Source organism: Sarcophilus harrisii, chromosome 5, assembly GCF_902635505.1.
Source record: "Sarcophilus harrisii chromosome 5, mSarHar1.11, whole genome shotgun sequence".
NCBI lineage: Eukaryota > Metazoa > Chordata > Mammalia > Dasyuromorphia > Dasyuridae > Sarcophilus > Sarcophilus harrisii.
In genome coordinates, this window is record NC_045430.1 from 118,227,334 (window position 1) to 118,242,826 (window position 15,493).

At 33.0% G+C, this 15,493-nt stretch overlaps 1 protein-coding gene across 4 annotated transcripts in view; it reads right to left on the minus strand.

Annotated features, from left to right (window-relative positions):
- The window catches only part of SOX5 (SRY-box transcription factor 5), a 446,382-nt gene that overhangs the window by 143,636 nt on the left and 287,253 nt on the right, over positions 1-15,493 (minus strand). For 2 of the 4 annotated variants that reach the window (XM_031938465.1, XM_031938462.1), the window contains exon 7: positions 1,077-1,197. In XM_031938465.1, the coding sequence (XP_031794325.1) occupies positions 1,077-1,197 (121 nt within the window). Of the gene's footprint in view, positions 1-1,076; positions 1,201-15,493 lie in introns of all 4 variants that reach the window. The other 2 variants (XM_031938463.1, XM_031938461.1) reach the window with 1 other exon arrangement.

Here is a 15,493-nt window from a genome sequence, read left to right on the forward strand (position 1 = left end):
TGTTCAGCAGACCCCAAAGTATTGACATTTGACTTGCCATTTCATTCCAAGTATGCTTAGGTTTTGTCTTTCATCCTGTTGCTACGCAATATGAACTACTAGGGCTTTTCTTTTGACTTGAAACTAACTTTCTTATATGTGCTATCTCCCCTAAATAAAATGTGAGCATCTTGAAAGCAGGCATTGTCTTGCTTTTCATTTTGTATCTTTAGCTCTTTGCATAGCAATTGGTATATAATAAGCATTTAATAAATGTCTTTCATGCATTCATTTTCCTTGCCAAAGACAATTCCATTCCATTCTAGAAGACATAAACAACCTTTATTTAAGAAATAGAACAATAAGGTATGTTATTGGTATACATACCTTAAGGTATAAGGTATGGTAATACTTATTACTATACATGAGTTCAATTTTATTAGAATTTCTTGAATAATTTTTTATTCTAAAATTTAGAGTGGTATAAATCATATCTGTTTTCACAAAGATTCTGCAATTTATAATAAGTTCACATTATTATAAATGTATCATTTTTATACTCTTCTGACTAATCATAGTTGAGTGTAATTAAATTCAAGTTAAACAGTTTGGTCACATTTAGATTTTGAATTGTGCATTTTGATTCATCAAAGCATGTTAATCTAATGTGTAACTTTGATGTTAATATTTCAAAATTTAAAATTATATTTCTTCCAAATTGATTTTAAAATATAGAATATTATAAAGTATGTGCATAAATTATGTAGAGCATTATGTGGACCCATATTACTATTTTGAATACATATAATTTTTAAAAAACCATCAATAATTTGAAAACATACTGATAATGAGTTCTAGTTGAAAAATCACAAAGAGGCATAAAACTAAATAACACAGTATAAATCTTCTCTTCAATAAACATATATGATTTATGATCTATTTAATGTTAACTTAAATTCCTTTCCACACCCTAGTAGTGTATCCTTTCTAAAATAAATGTGATATATCTGTGAGCTCACTTCTTGGTGGGGCATTAATAGCAAATGGTGTGAACCCACCCTCCACCCACTCCCAAATGGAAAATCAACAGTACTTACTACATCCTGCCTTGTAGCTGAAGCCTGGAGGAAGGAGGAATCCTTGCTGGGCAGCTGCTGCCAGTGTTCGCTGGTCTGGAGGGAATACTGGAATCATTAATGGAGGCAGCTGACCTTGAACCTGCTGAACATGAGAAAACGAATCAAAGAGAGAATTCTTTTTTTTTTTTTTCCTTTAAGGAAAAATAAAGTATTTGGTTCATTTATTACAATGGATCTTCTCATTTGAGGTACAAACTGTGTAATCACCTTAATTATAGAATAATAAGTCACTTTAGAAGTCACTTAGTTCAATCTCCCACCAAGTTGAGGAAACCCTTCTACATCATGCCAGATTATATGGTCATCAAACTTCAACTTGTACATATCTAGTGGGTTCACTCCTTTGCAAGGCAGTCTGTCTACTGATAGATATAATGCTCTAATTACTTAAAGGTTTTGTCTAATTTTCTTGGTATCTCTTTCAATGCTTAGTACAGTGTTCTGCATGTGACTAACATTTAATAAATAGTTCTTTAATGAATAAACCAATTATTTGGTCCTAGTTATACTCTCTGAAGGAACACAGGGTAAGTATAATTTTTCTTCCAAATCACAGCCCTACATGAAGTGGGGACGGTTGTCATGTAGGGACAGTTGTCATGTCAACACTTAGTTTTCTCTTTTCCAAGCTAAACAACCCAACTCTTTTTCATATGACATGTTGCAGACTTCCAAACACCTCACCATCCTTATTGTCTGTCTCTGGATGTAGTTTAGTCAACATCTTTCTTAAAATGTGTCATTTTAAAATATTACAGACTGGGGAGGTAGTATTAATATCTCTTCGGATATTGGACTTCTTTGAATGCTATATAAAATTTCATGTCTTAATGGAATCAAAAATACACATATAATTTTTCAAACTAGCTTATTTTCAGTCAATCAGTGCTGAAAATTATCTGCCTTTAGTAAGGAACATAGAAGCTATTTTAAAACACATGGAAATAGAGCAAAGGATTTTCTTATATATCTAGAAAAATTCAATATGCACACAATCACTGGTGATTCATCAGAGTAATTTGCATTATATTCATTAAGTCTGCAGAGTTCCCCCCTTTCCCAAATCTTAACAAACATTCAATTTTCAAATAGGCAAGACTATAAAGTGACATCTCCTTCAAAATTTCTAATTAAGAAAAATATACATTTAAAATGTTTTCAGTCAAAGAAAAGTTATAATTAATTTTCTTAATGTAAAGGTTTAGAGTTAAAGGGGAAAACATTTTTCATATAAGTTAGAAAAATTCAAGATGAATTAGGGCCTTTCTTTCATTTAAAAAAGTTCATAATATAGTTATTTTTAGTATTAACACATAATATTTATAATTGTTCAAGATATACACAGTATATGATCTTTGCACTTTGAAAATGTACTGTTTAATACAGAATACACCAATATAAAAGTATATGGAAAAAATTAAAATCTTTATGAGTAAATAGCATTCACATTTTTCTGTTTTTCTATTATAAAATGTTTTAAGTTTCTTCTCAGAAAGCGGGTATGAGGAGGGAAAGGTAAAGATTATCACCTTGTCTTCTAATTACAAAATTGCACTGAGACTAAATTTACAAATCTTCAGCTAACAGGAGGTAATTTTAATTCAGCTTGAAACAATTAAAAGTGGTTAAAATAAAACTTTTGCAAACTTTTCTGAAGCATTTAGTCTTTTGAGTGCTATAGTGTTTATACACACACCATCCATGGGGATCAGCTCACCCACAGCTGAAATTCAGCCACCTTCAGTAGGGAATGTGACAGCTGTTTAAAAGCACATAGCAACATTACACAGCAGTTTCGACTAGAAAATGAAGAATATAATATCCAAATGAGATCACAAAGGGAGTTTAGGTAGGCAATATATAATTACCCAAATTGGAGTTAAGCCAGGATCAGGATGCTAACTCCTCGTATTAGGAAAAAAAAAGTGTCATGGGATCTTCAATGACCACTAATGATCTGTTATTTCATACTTAATGGAAAAGGTAAGGCATATTTGTCAATTGGTTGATGCATTCTTGGGGAAAAATGGTATGAAAATTAAGTAAAAAAGTAATTTCCTTTCTAATTAATGTACTGGTATAGTTGAAGAAATCTCACTGAGAAAGCATTTATATAGCAATAGAAGCAGATAAAAATGAGCATTGTTTCGAAATTTGCTGCTTAAAATTTGATCCACACCTCTCACTCCCCACCAGACACTGGCTTGTCCCACCTCTTGCTTTATTTGATTCAAGACAAAGACAAAGTAGCCATATTCTTTCAGAACAAAAATGAACAGCCATGTGGATTTTTACATAGTACTCTTCTTCGGCAAAGAGCCACAGAACTTTTTTAAAAATCGTTTCCAAGGATGAAAGTGACTTTGCCAAGCAAAGTGGCTTCAAAACAGGACTCAAAAATACTAATAGAAAGACAGATGGTTCTACTAAGAGCTTGGCTGCCAAAAAAAAAAAAAAAAAAAAAAAAAAAAAAAAAAAAAAGGAGAAAAAAAGCAGAAAAAAGGAATGATGTTATTGAAGCTGACTGCAAAGTTCTCTGATGACTGCGAATACTTTTGTCCCATTGCAAGTGCTAACTCTGCCTTCAGGGCTGATATAGCTAAAATACCAACTTCCCCAGATTCTACCTCCCTGTGCTCTCTCCCCTCCAAAATAAAACTTGTCAGTGCCAAAGCCCACAATCCAGCAAAATCCTACACTTGATTCTGACTGACTGCTCAACAGAAGCAAAATATTGCACGGAAGGACTCCCATTTAGGAACAGACCCACAAGGAAAATTACTCTTTTTTCCCTCAAAACTGTCTGTCATATTTTCTTTTTCTAATTCCTCTTTTCCTCCTCCCTGCCACAAAAGGGCCCTTGGGCCCTATGAGTTCAGACGATATAAACTCAATTTGTGTAAAGGGTGGGAGAAGAAGTAACACTGCAGAGACGTGAGAATAGTTTGCAAGGATTTAGAAATAATCCAGTCAAAACACAGCGCAATTTTCCTTCCAAACTACTACTACAATAATATCTCCACTTTATTTCCTTCAGGGCAACTGTCATTTCTTTTTAACTAGATTGCTACCAGATATAATAGAAACTGAAATATTATATGGTCACTGACTCTTCTTTTATATGGCTCATTTCACTACTGCATTTTAACTTTTACATGATGTGTTTGTTAGCATTGTTGCTAGGATATAACCATTTAAAAATGATATAGAATTAAGTCTTCCTTTTCAATTTTAAAGCAATGAAGTCTATTTTAAATGCCATAAACAATTGATTTCCACATTTTCTCACTAAATATGCTGTTCTTTAAAAATGAATGATTCATGTATATTTGGCATTTTCTTATCCAGTATACTTCTTTAATAAATAGAATTCAATTTGTCTAATTTCAACCAACAGAATAATGAAAAAAATAAAATAGCTATATTAAAATAGTGACATTTGTTTACTGTAATTCAGTATAATCTCTATGTTCTATGATGATAAGATAATTATTTAGGGTGACAAGACAGGGTGACTGTTTACCAAGAGAATAATTGTTGGGGAACAGACAGATGTTTTCTTTGCTAAGGGAAACTAAAATCTTTTGGGGTATTACACCAGTCATAAATAGCACCTGTTTTTGAGAGCACTTAGCTGCAAAACATTCCCTGAAGGATAACAAGGGTATTGATCATAATCTCTGAAGCTTGAGGCTTTACTTTATGATTGAGATTTCTTTAATTTCTTGAAAACAAAACTTAATACAGCTGTTGCTTGGAAAAAAAATTTCTTTAATAAAAATTCATATAAATGTGATTTTTTCCTCTATCTTTTTTAAACAATAAATATCTTGATTCATGCATGTGTGATTGCCTACTGACACAACTGTTTTTTTCCCCTTTGTTGGCAAAAATTCACATTGTTTTATTCACACGGTACTATGTCAGTTATAAATAAGCGGAGGAAAAATAGGACACAAAATATACTGGGCAAAGTGCAATATGTTGCAGATAATCAGCTATAGGAATGGATTATCCAAATAATGTCATTACAAAATCTACCTCTGAAAGGTTTTTTCATGCAACATGTTATTGTTTTAAGGTTCTCTTCACTAGTTCATTATATAATGTTGCGGAAATATTGTAACCTTTGAATGACTAGAATATCTTAAAGTCTATCTTCTAAGCTATTCTCAGGAATTATATGAATTCAATACAGCTAGATAATTCAGTAGATAGAGTGCTGGGCCTGAAGTCAGGAAGGCCTGATTTCAAATCCAGCCTCAGACATGTACTAGCTGTATCATCCTGGGCAAGTCACTTAACCTCTTGGTCTACTGGAGAAGGAAATGAAAAATCACTCTGCCAAAAAAAACCCTCTATGTATAGTATGGATCATGAAGAGCTGGATATGACTGAATGACAACAAATAAAATGCTTTTTTTTTTAAACAGAAATAAAGCAAGTATTACATAATTAGAGGGACATTAATTGTTCATGATTGGATTGTGCTAATATGATAATAATTTTAAAAGGCAGCACTAAATTAATTTACAGATTTATGAAAACAGGAAACTAGTCTAAGCAACATCTGACACCACCAACAATATCTTAATGGATATATGACATGAACAATAAAAGAAAGCGGGAGATGTAATGGGCTGAGGTTTGAGTTGATGCACTGAGGTCCCAAGTACGTGAGGCTAAATAGTAATTGGACTATACTCTATTAATATACATGCTTGGATAAAGAATGGTCCCTGCCCACTCTCTGTGCAAGTCCTGATGTGTTGTAGAGGAAATGACGATTTTGGTGGGTGGAGGCAGAGAGAGACAGGAAGGGAAGCTGGGAGAGATTGACCTTGGTTCCATTCTCCTAGCTGCTGGTCGTGTGGCTGCTGGTCTAGCTAGCTTCTTGACTCAGCTACACACATTGCTATCGCCGATTCTCTTCCACCTCCGATCCTTCTTCACTGAGAATAAAGACTGACAATTTTCCCTTAACCTGAATTCCTGACTCCTGCTGATTTAAAAATACACGGTCTTCACAGAGGTAGACTCAGAAAGAAAATAAATATATGAAGATATTTTCATAGCATCTTTACCTGATTGTTTTATTATGTAAGATAAAGAATACATATTACATATATATGTGTGTGTCCATATGTAAATTATATCTCTTTAACTATATATCTATCTATTTATCCATCTATACTATCCCCTAATAAATATCATTCAAAAGATAAGAATCAGTAATTTTCAAATTAATAAATAAAAATCATCAGTAAATATATTTCTCTATATCACTAATAATAAGACAAATTAAAAAAAACTCTTAATATTATATGTCTTGCCCATTAAATTGGCAAAAATGAAAAAAGAAGAAAATAATTGTTGGAGGAATTGTGTTCTGATAGATATACAAATGTACTACTAATAAAGTTGTAAATTGGTAGAACCCTTCTGTAAATTAATTTGAAACTATTAAATTTGAATTTGAAATTATAAAGATGCTGAACTGTACATGCTCTTTGACCTAGTAAAATTATTATTAGACATTTGCTCCAAAGAAGTCACACTGAGACCCACTAGACTAATAAAATAATCAAAGAATGAGGTGATGAGGGCCTTCACTAGAGCTGAGGCAGTATCAGAAGAGATAAGGGGGTGGTATTTGAGAGATGTTGCAAAGGTGAAATTGGAAGGCCTCAGCAACAGCTTGAATATGGAGGGTAAGAGAGTGAGGGATCCAGGATGGTTCCTAGGTTGCAAGTCCTAGTGAATGGGAGGATGGAGTTGCCCTTCACAATATTTAGGGAAGGTAGTGGCGAGGGTGGGTGGGTGAGTGGGGGTTGGGGTTTAGGAGGAACGATGATGAGTTCTCTTTTAGATATAATGAGTTGAAGGTGTCTACTGGACTGAAAAGGAATTGAAATGTGTGATGAGAGATCAGTCGAGAGACTGGGGCAAGAAAGGTAACTGAGAATTATCAGTATAGTGATTGTAATTAAATCTATGAAAGCTGATGAAATCACTAAGTGAAGTAGCATAAAGGGAAAAGAGAAAAGGGCCTAGCATGGAACCCTGAAAGACACTTGGGTTTAGAGATGTGATATGGAGAAGAGAAGAAGAGTTTAGACAAGTAGTAGGATAACCAAAAGAGGAAAATAGAGCATCAAAATGGTGATCATCAGTGTAAAAGGCTTCAGAGCAGTGAGGAAGGATGAAGAATGAGAAAAAGCCATTGCATTTGGCAACTAAGAGATCATTAGTAACTTTGGAGAGAGCAGGATTAGGTCAGATATCAGACTGGAAAGCATTAAGAGGAGAATAAAAAGAGAAAAACAGGAGATATCTATTATAGATATATATTTTGAGGAATTTAGCTAAAAATACAGAAGAGATTCAGGACAATAGTTAGTAGAGATAGAAGGATCAAGTCAAGTTGAGAGAGAGAGAGAGAGAGAGAGAGAGCGAGAAAGAGAGAGATTGAAAATAAATGCAAGAGTGGAGATGACTGAGGGGGCAATCTGATGGAAGAGATGGAATGGGATCACCTAAGGCAGGTAATGAGATTAGCCTTATTAAAGAGTAACGTCATCTCATCATGTGAAACAAAGTAAAGGAATTTTTTTTAAGGCGATTTGAATAAGGTAAAGAAATAAAAAGTAGCACCTGTGTAATGGGAGATGGAGAAAGGGTGGAAAAGATGTTATTCATAGCCAAAGGCTATCTGTAGATTATGGAAGGAAGGTTCTAGTTGAGAGAAAGAAGAGAGGTGCATCCATGGAAGGTTTGAAGAGGGCTGAAAAAGTTTGAAAGAGTTGCTGAAGAGAAAGGGATAGTGAGCTGAATAGGGAGATATAGTAGGATTGGCTAGCAGTAGTGAGGCTCATATAAGGTTAGGTAACATAATTTTGTAGTGGACTCAGTAAAACAGTTGCATAATTTTCTCCACCTTTATTAATCAGGATGAATATATGTGAGAAGGTAACACTTGTAAGAGTGATCCAAGGCTGAGGCATAATCTGATAAGGGAATGATATGATAAAGGGGGCAAGGAATTCAAGAGAGGACAGAGTAGAATTAAATTGGTTCACCAGAGAGTCAAAATGGGAAGAAGAGGAAGGATGACTAGTGCATGTGAAATGGTCTGGGAGATCATTGAAAGGTCAAGAATTGGAAGTCCCAGTAGAGGAAGACAGGCGTTTACTAGATCCCCCGAATGAAACATAAATTCTCAAATATAATTAATACAATGATTTCTTTTGCTTACTTATACATATTTATTACAAAGGACAGCTAATACTTGGAGAGAGTCAAGAAAGAACATTAGAGGGTCATAGGTCACATGAAATAGTATCAATAAAATATTAAAAGAGAAAAGGTAGAGATCATAAATAGAGCAATTTTGCCATTCTCTTGTTAGACTTTTACTAGTTGCTTGACTCTGGGCAAGTTACTGAATCTCTGTTTGCTTCAGTTTCTTGATTTTACAACTGGGGCTAATAATAGCATCTACCTCCCAGGCTTGTTGTTAGGATCAAATGGTATAATAATTGCAAAGTACTTAGCACAGTACCTGACACATAGTAAGTGCTATATAAATGTTAGCTTTCATTATTATTACTATTAAATAACATTTCTTTTTAAAAATTATATAACATATTTATACTTTCTAATAAAATTCTTTCTTATTTTTCCTATTTTGAAATATTTACAAAAGTTTTTTATAATTAAAAAAATAAAAAGAAATTACCCAAATGTCTCAGAGGTATCTCAAACCCAAGATGTTAAAAATAGAACTCATTATCTTTCTCATCAACCTCACTCTCTTATTAATTTCCCTATTTCTGTTGGTGGTCCCCCATTATTTATTCCCTTCACTCTAATCCATAAACTTGGATTCATATTAGACTCAGTCTTATAGAATATGAGAGTTGGAAGGGAATGCAAGCTCTATCATTATATGAAGAGAATCCCTACTCTAATGTACCTAAAAATGGTTATACAGATTCTGTACCCTGTGGTTCTAAACAAGTATAATTTCTCTTCAAATGGCAGTTCTTCATATATATAAAATAAGCTACAATTTCTTCTTCTCCCCTCCCCCAAATATTGTCCAGAATAAACATCCCCAGTTCATTCTTTTCCTTAATCATTCCTCACATAATATTTATTCAAGGTCCTTCCCTTGTCTAGTTGCCTTTGGTTGTCCTTCTCCAGTTTATTAAAGTATTTCCTAACCATAGCACTCAAAACTCACCACAATAATACAGAAACAATATGACAAAGACAGTACACTGGGGCTGTCATCTCTATATTCATGAAACCTATGCATATCTTAATGTATTTTTAGCATACAGTTTTTTGGGGGAGTTTTTGGTGGTCACATCATATATGGCTTGCGGGAGGATTTGATCTGAGTTCTGAAGAAAGTCCTAGAATCCATAAAATGGAAGGGAAAGCATTCTAAGCATGAGAAACAGCCAGCAATGACATACAAAATCAGGAGATAGAGTGTCATGTACTAGGAAAAACAAGCAGGTCAAGGCTGTTGATTGTATACTAAATGGAACAAAGTAAAGTGTTAGAAAACTGGAATGTTAAGAAGAGGGTCAAACAAATCTAAAGACCCCAGCTTTTGGGATAAGAACTCACTGTGACAAAAATTGCTGGGAAAACTGGAAATTAGCATGGCAGAAACTAGGCATTCACTCACACTTAAAACCATACACCAAGATAAGGTCAAAATGGGTTCATGACCTAGTCATAAAGAATGAGATTATAAATAAATTAGAGGAACACAGGATAGTTTACCTCTCAGACCTGTGGAAGAGGAAGGAATTTATGACTAAATAAGAACGAGAGATCATTATTGATCACAAAATAGAAAATTTTGATTATGTCAAATTGAAAAGTTTTTGTACAAATAAAATTAATGCAGACAAGATTAGAAGGGAAGCAATAAACTGGGAAAACATTTTTACAGTCAAAGGTTCTGATAAAGGCCTCATTTCCAAAATATATAGAGAATTGACTCTAATTTATAAGAAATCAAGTCATTCATCAATTGATAAATGGTCAAAGGATATGAACAGACAATTCTCAGATGAAGAAATTAAAACTATTTCTAGCCATATGAAAAGATGCTCCAAGTCATTATTAATCAGAGAAATAAAAATTAAGACAACTCTGAGATACCACTACACACCTGTCAGATTGGCTAGAATGACAGGGAAAAATAATGCAGAATGTTGGAGGGGATATGGGAAAACAGGAACATTGATACATTGTTGGTGGAATTGTGAATACATCCAGCCATTCTGGAGAGCAATTTGGAACTATGCTCAAAAAGTTATCAAACTGTGCATACCCTTTGATCCAGCAGTTTTTCCACTGGGCTTATATCCCAAAGAAATCTTAAAGAAGGGAAAGGAACCTGTATGTGCATGAATGTTTGTGGCAGCCCTCTCTGTAGTGGCCAGAAACTGGAAACTGAGTGGATGCCCATCAATTGGAGAATGGCTGAAAAAATTGTGGTATATGAATATTATGGAATATTATTACTCTGTAAGAAATGACCAACAGGATGATTTCAGAAAGGCCTGGAGAGATTTACAAGAACTGATGCTGAGTGAAATGAGCAGGACTAGAAGATCATTATATAATTCAACAACAATACTATATGATGATCAACTCTGATGGATGTAGCCATCTTCAGCAATGAGATGAACCAAATCAGTTCCAATAGAGCAATAGAATTGAACCAGCTACACCCAGTGAAAGAACTCTGGGAGATGACTATGAACCATTACATAGAATTCCCAATCCCTCTATTTTTGTCCACCTGCATTTTTGATTTCCTTCACTGGCTAATTGTACACTATTTCAAAGTCCAATTCTTTTTGTACAGCAAAATAACTGTTTGGACATGTGTATATATATATATATATATATATATATATATTGTATTTAATTTATACTTTAACATATTTAACATGTATTGGTCAACCTGCCATCTGGGAGAGGGGATGGGGGGAAAGAGAGGGAAAGTTGGAACAAAAGGTTTTGCAATTGTCAATGCTGTAAAATTACCCATGCATATATCTTGTAAATAAAAAGCTATAATAATAATAATAATAAAGAATATCTCAATCATTCTATTGTAAATCAATATAGTTTTTTTAGGCTATACACGGTAAAAAAAAAAAAGGGGGGGGTCAAGATGTGAAGGACTTTAACAGGAAAACAGAGGATTTTATATTCTATCCTGGAGGTTTAATAAGAAGTACTACAGATTCATCAAATAAATAGCAAAGATAAAAGATGCCATTTGAAATCATTAGCAAATGTGGAGGGAGAATTTTCGGTTGAATGATGAGATTGGAAACCATATTTTGGAGAATTTCAAATTAAGTGAGAGAAGAGGAAACAGAAGTACTAATTCTATAGGCTTTCTCAAGAAGTTTGGCTCAAAAGGAGAGAAGAGAGATATGATAACTATTGGGTATTTTTGGAGAAAGTAAATTTTGTTTTGTTTTGTTCTTAAGATAAAGAAGACATGGGCATGTTTGTAGGCAGATAGGGAGACAGTGAAAATTAATGAAAAAAGTGGGGTAATGGTTAGGATCACTTTCTTTTAATTTCCAAATCCTGTTGATTCTACCACAATATTGATTGTATCTTTTTCCATTTTCTCCATTAATAAGATGACCACCTAACATGTCTCTATCACCTTTTGTAGGTATATTGTAATTGTTTTCTAATTTGGCTCAGTGTACCCAATCTTTCTCCTCATTAATTCATCCTCCTTTCTTAACTATATCTACATGGATCTGTGATCTCTGTAATTTGTAAGTTTTTTGCAATGATGCAGATTACACTGCCACATCCGTACCTCTCCATCTCCTGTGATACATGACTTGAATTTACCATAGAGAAGACACCCAATACATGAGAAGCATTTGCCATATAATCAACCCATCTTTTTATTCTACTATATAGTTCCTTGATGACACCTTTTAAAATTGTTCTTCTTTGACACTCCTCATTAGTTATATGGTATAGTCTATGAACTTCCACTATATGTCTCTCTATTGCCTGAGGTGTGATTATCAGCTACAATTTTTTCTAAACTATATTCCTTGACCTATTTCCACATAGCAATTCCAACAAAAATATCAGCAATTGAAAAGATGAAACTTTGTTCTTCCCCAGAGGAATTGTGGAGTCCTTGTTTTTCCTTAATTTAATTCAGCCTGCTTACCTCCTACCTGCCTAACTTTAGGCCAAAATTGTTGTCTATGTTCATTGTCTGTTCCAGATGTACATGTAATGAACACATTCTATGTTTTGTCCATTAAAATATGTCATAATCTAGGCAACAGAAATTCTTCATCTACTTGATTTTTCTTGTATATATGATTAATTGCTTCCCAGTAGCTATGCAATGGTTCAAGGCTTGATACAAACAACACAATATTATATACAAAAAGAAGCACTTTCAGAATCTAATAATCTAGAGAAAATCCATCTTCAATATGAATTCCACACAAACTCATGTCACAGTGAAAATGGTTTGATGAAAATTCATTTCCCTTTTTTTATGAATTGATTTTATATTCAGGGGCTGCTAAATAGGATTATGTATTATTATATGTTTTAGGGAATCTTAAAGGATTTTAATCTAGATGAAAGAATTATTGTAAAAGCCTTTTAAGGAGGTATTTTGCTCTAATGAATGAAATTTTTTTTTAACAGTTACTAAATACTAAGCACAGTGGGATCTTCTATTCTCTACACAGCATCATAAGATTCTGGTCTTTGCAAAAGAAGAAGACTTAAAAGCCATTGATTACAAATTCTTTATTTTAACAATGAGATTAAATGAGGCAAAAGTGGTAAAAGTAAGTTAAGTAATTTACCCAGAATCACTCAAGAAGTAAAAGTCAGAGTCAAGATTCAAACCACTCACCTGCAAGTCCTGCATTCTATTCTATCTTCTATATCATACTGCCTTCATTTATTTCACTCAACTACAAAATTGTAAAGATATTGACCATTTTTGAACATTTCATCAAGAATGTACTTGATTTATTCATAGGTGACTAACTTGAAGGGATTGTTTAAATAATAAAGTATCCCAATAGAGGTTGGTATGTTCTGTGTTGCCTTTAAAATTTATTAATATGGACTAAGATTTTTTTCACACATCTTTGGTATTTTCTTTTCCTTCATATACTTTTTATATCAATCCCTTAATTTCTTAGAATTACACTGTCCCCAGAGTGACTTCTTCAGTTATACTTAGTTCAGTCTAGCTGCTTTCCTCAACTTTGTTTTCTCAAGGTCACCATTCTCTACAGAAGTGGCAAATTGCTCTTCCCAAAGCAACAATCTGATTATATTTCTCCACTGCTAATAGAATCAATAACTATTGTATTTAGGATTTTTTAAAACTATTTCCTGGTTTGGCATCCAAAATCCTTCACAATCTGGCTCCAGCACACTTTTCTGGCTTATTAAACATTATTCTCCTTCACTTAATGTATGTTTACCATACATAACATTCTGTCTTTAATTTCTGCCCTAGCATAGACTGCTGAATGGACTTACTCTCCTCAACCTTCTCTTAACAGTAATTCCCCTTATGGTTTAGCTGAAGTGACACTTTATGATTCCTACTCACCTTAGGTATTAGTATCCTTCTCTGTAAAATTATTTCATATATACACACAAGCGCACACACACATACTCACACATACATATGTGTATGGAGATATATGTATGTATGTATAATTTATTTATATATGTACATATATACTTATTTATCTATATATACCTTTATGTATGTGTACATACATGCATAACTACACATATAATTTACTTATATGTGAATGTTTTTTTTTTTTTCTATCATTATAAGATTGTTTAAGGAAGTGATTCTTTTCTGTTTCCCTGGTATTTATCATAGGACATAATATGAAGGTATTTAATAAATGCCTTTTGAATGAATGAATGAATTTAATCTCTTGGTGTCTAACTTCCTAAAATGCTTTAAATTAAAAAACAATGTGGATACAGGAGAATTTTTTTTCCTATCCACACTTGTAAACAAAAAAAAATGTAGAAAGTTCCTTATGAGTATACTCTTTCTGCCAAGATGGATCAATAACCATTTTAAAACATATTCTTAGAAGGTGTGTGAAACATTTAGAGATTAACTGAATTTTTTAGGGTCACAGCATCATAAAGTAGAAAAGTTAGCATTTGAATCTAGACAGGTCTTCCTGATTGTGAGACCATCCCATTGTCTACACCATCCTGCCCCATCTTTTAAAAGAATTATGTATATTCATTTTAGGTTATTGAAAATAATTATAAATACCAAAATGAACAGTAGAAGACCTTCATATAAGTGCTTTATGGTTTACAGATGCTATGAAGTTTTATCTTAATAATCCTCTGAGATAAATGCTAAAAATATTATTTCCTTTTTACAGTAAGGAAAATGAAACTTCAAGAGCTTAAATGAAATGTAATTAGGAGATTAGGTCACACAACTAGGAAGGGACTGACCCAACACTTGAAATGAAATCATCTTATTCCTAATTTCATACTCTTCCTGCTTCATCACAGTTGCTGCTTTAAAGTCTATGCTTACTTTGTCATTTCCAAATAAAATATATGCAGTACAAAATTAAACTCAACAAATGTGTTTGCCACCTTTGAACATCATTTTGCCTCTTTTTAAAGAAGACAACTGCTTTTCTGTACAAAATAGCAGCCACATAATTGGAAAACTGGCTAATTTTAATGTTTATGTCAGTGATATTTTGAATTGGAAGAGGACTTTCTTCAAGATCCAACTGAGAGTCCACTTCCCTCATGACACCTCTCTTATTTTCCAATCTCAAAATAATCTCCATACTCAACTTTTCTTTTAGCACTTTGTCTAAAACAATACAATGTCCATATTGTAATCTACCTTGCATCATGATAATTTGAATATTTTATATGTATATGTGTATGTAAATGTATAAACATATATGTATATATGTTTATGTGTATATATAAATTTATATTACAAGTTTTGTTTAGGGGAAGAGGTAGTAAGGTGCTAGTTCTATGGGTGGAAATAGTTTTCCTAGTCTTGCATAAGTGTTTAATAAACATTTATTGAATTTTAAAATTGAATTGGCTACTTAAGATTTTTTTTTTCCAAGTAAGGAATATAACTGTAATCATATAAAGAATTATACATTGGTGGAAATAGGTCATTAGGGAAGGTTGAGAAAATAAATGAACTGATAATTCCTTCTAGGAGGCTATTCAATTCAGATATTATGAAAATATAAGCAGCTTTTACATAAGATAAATCACTTTTACACTTT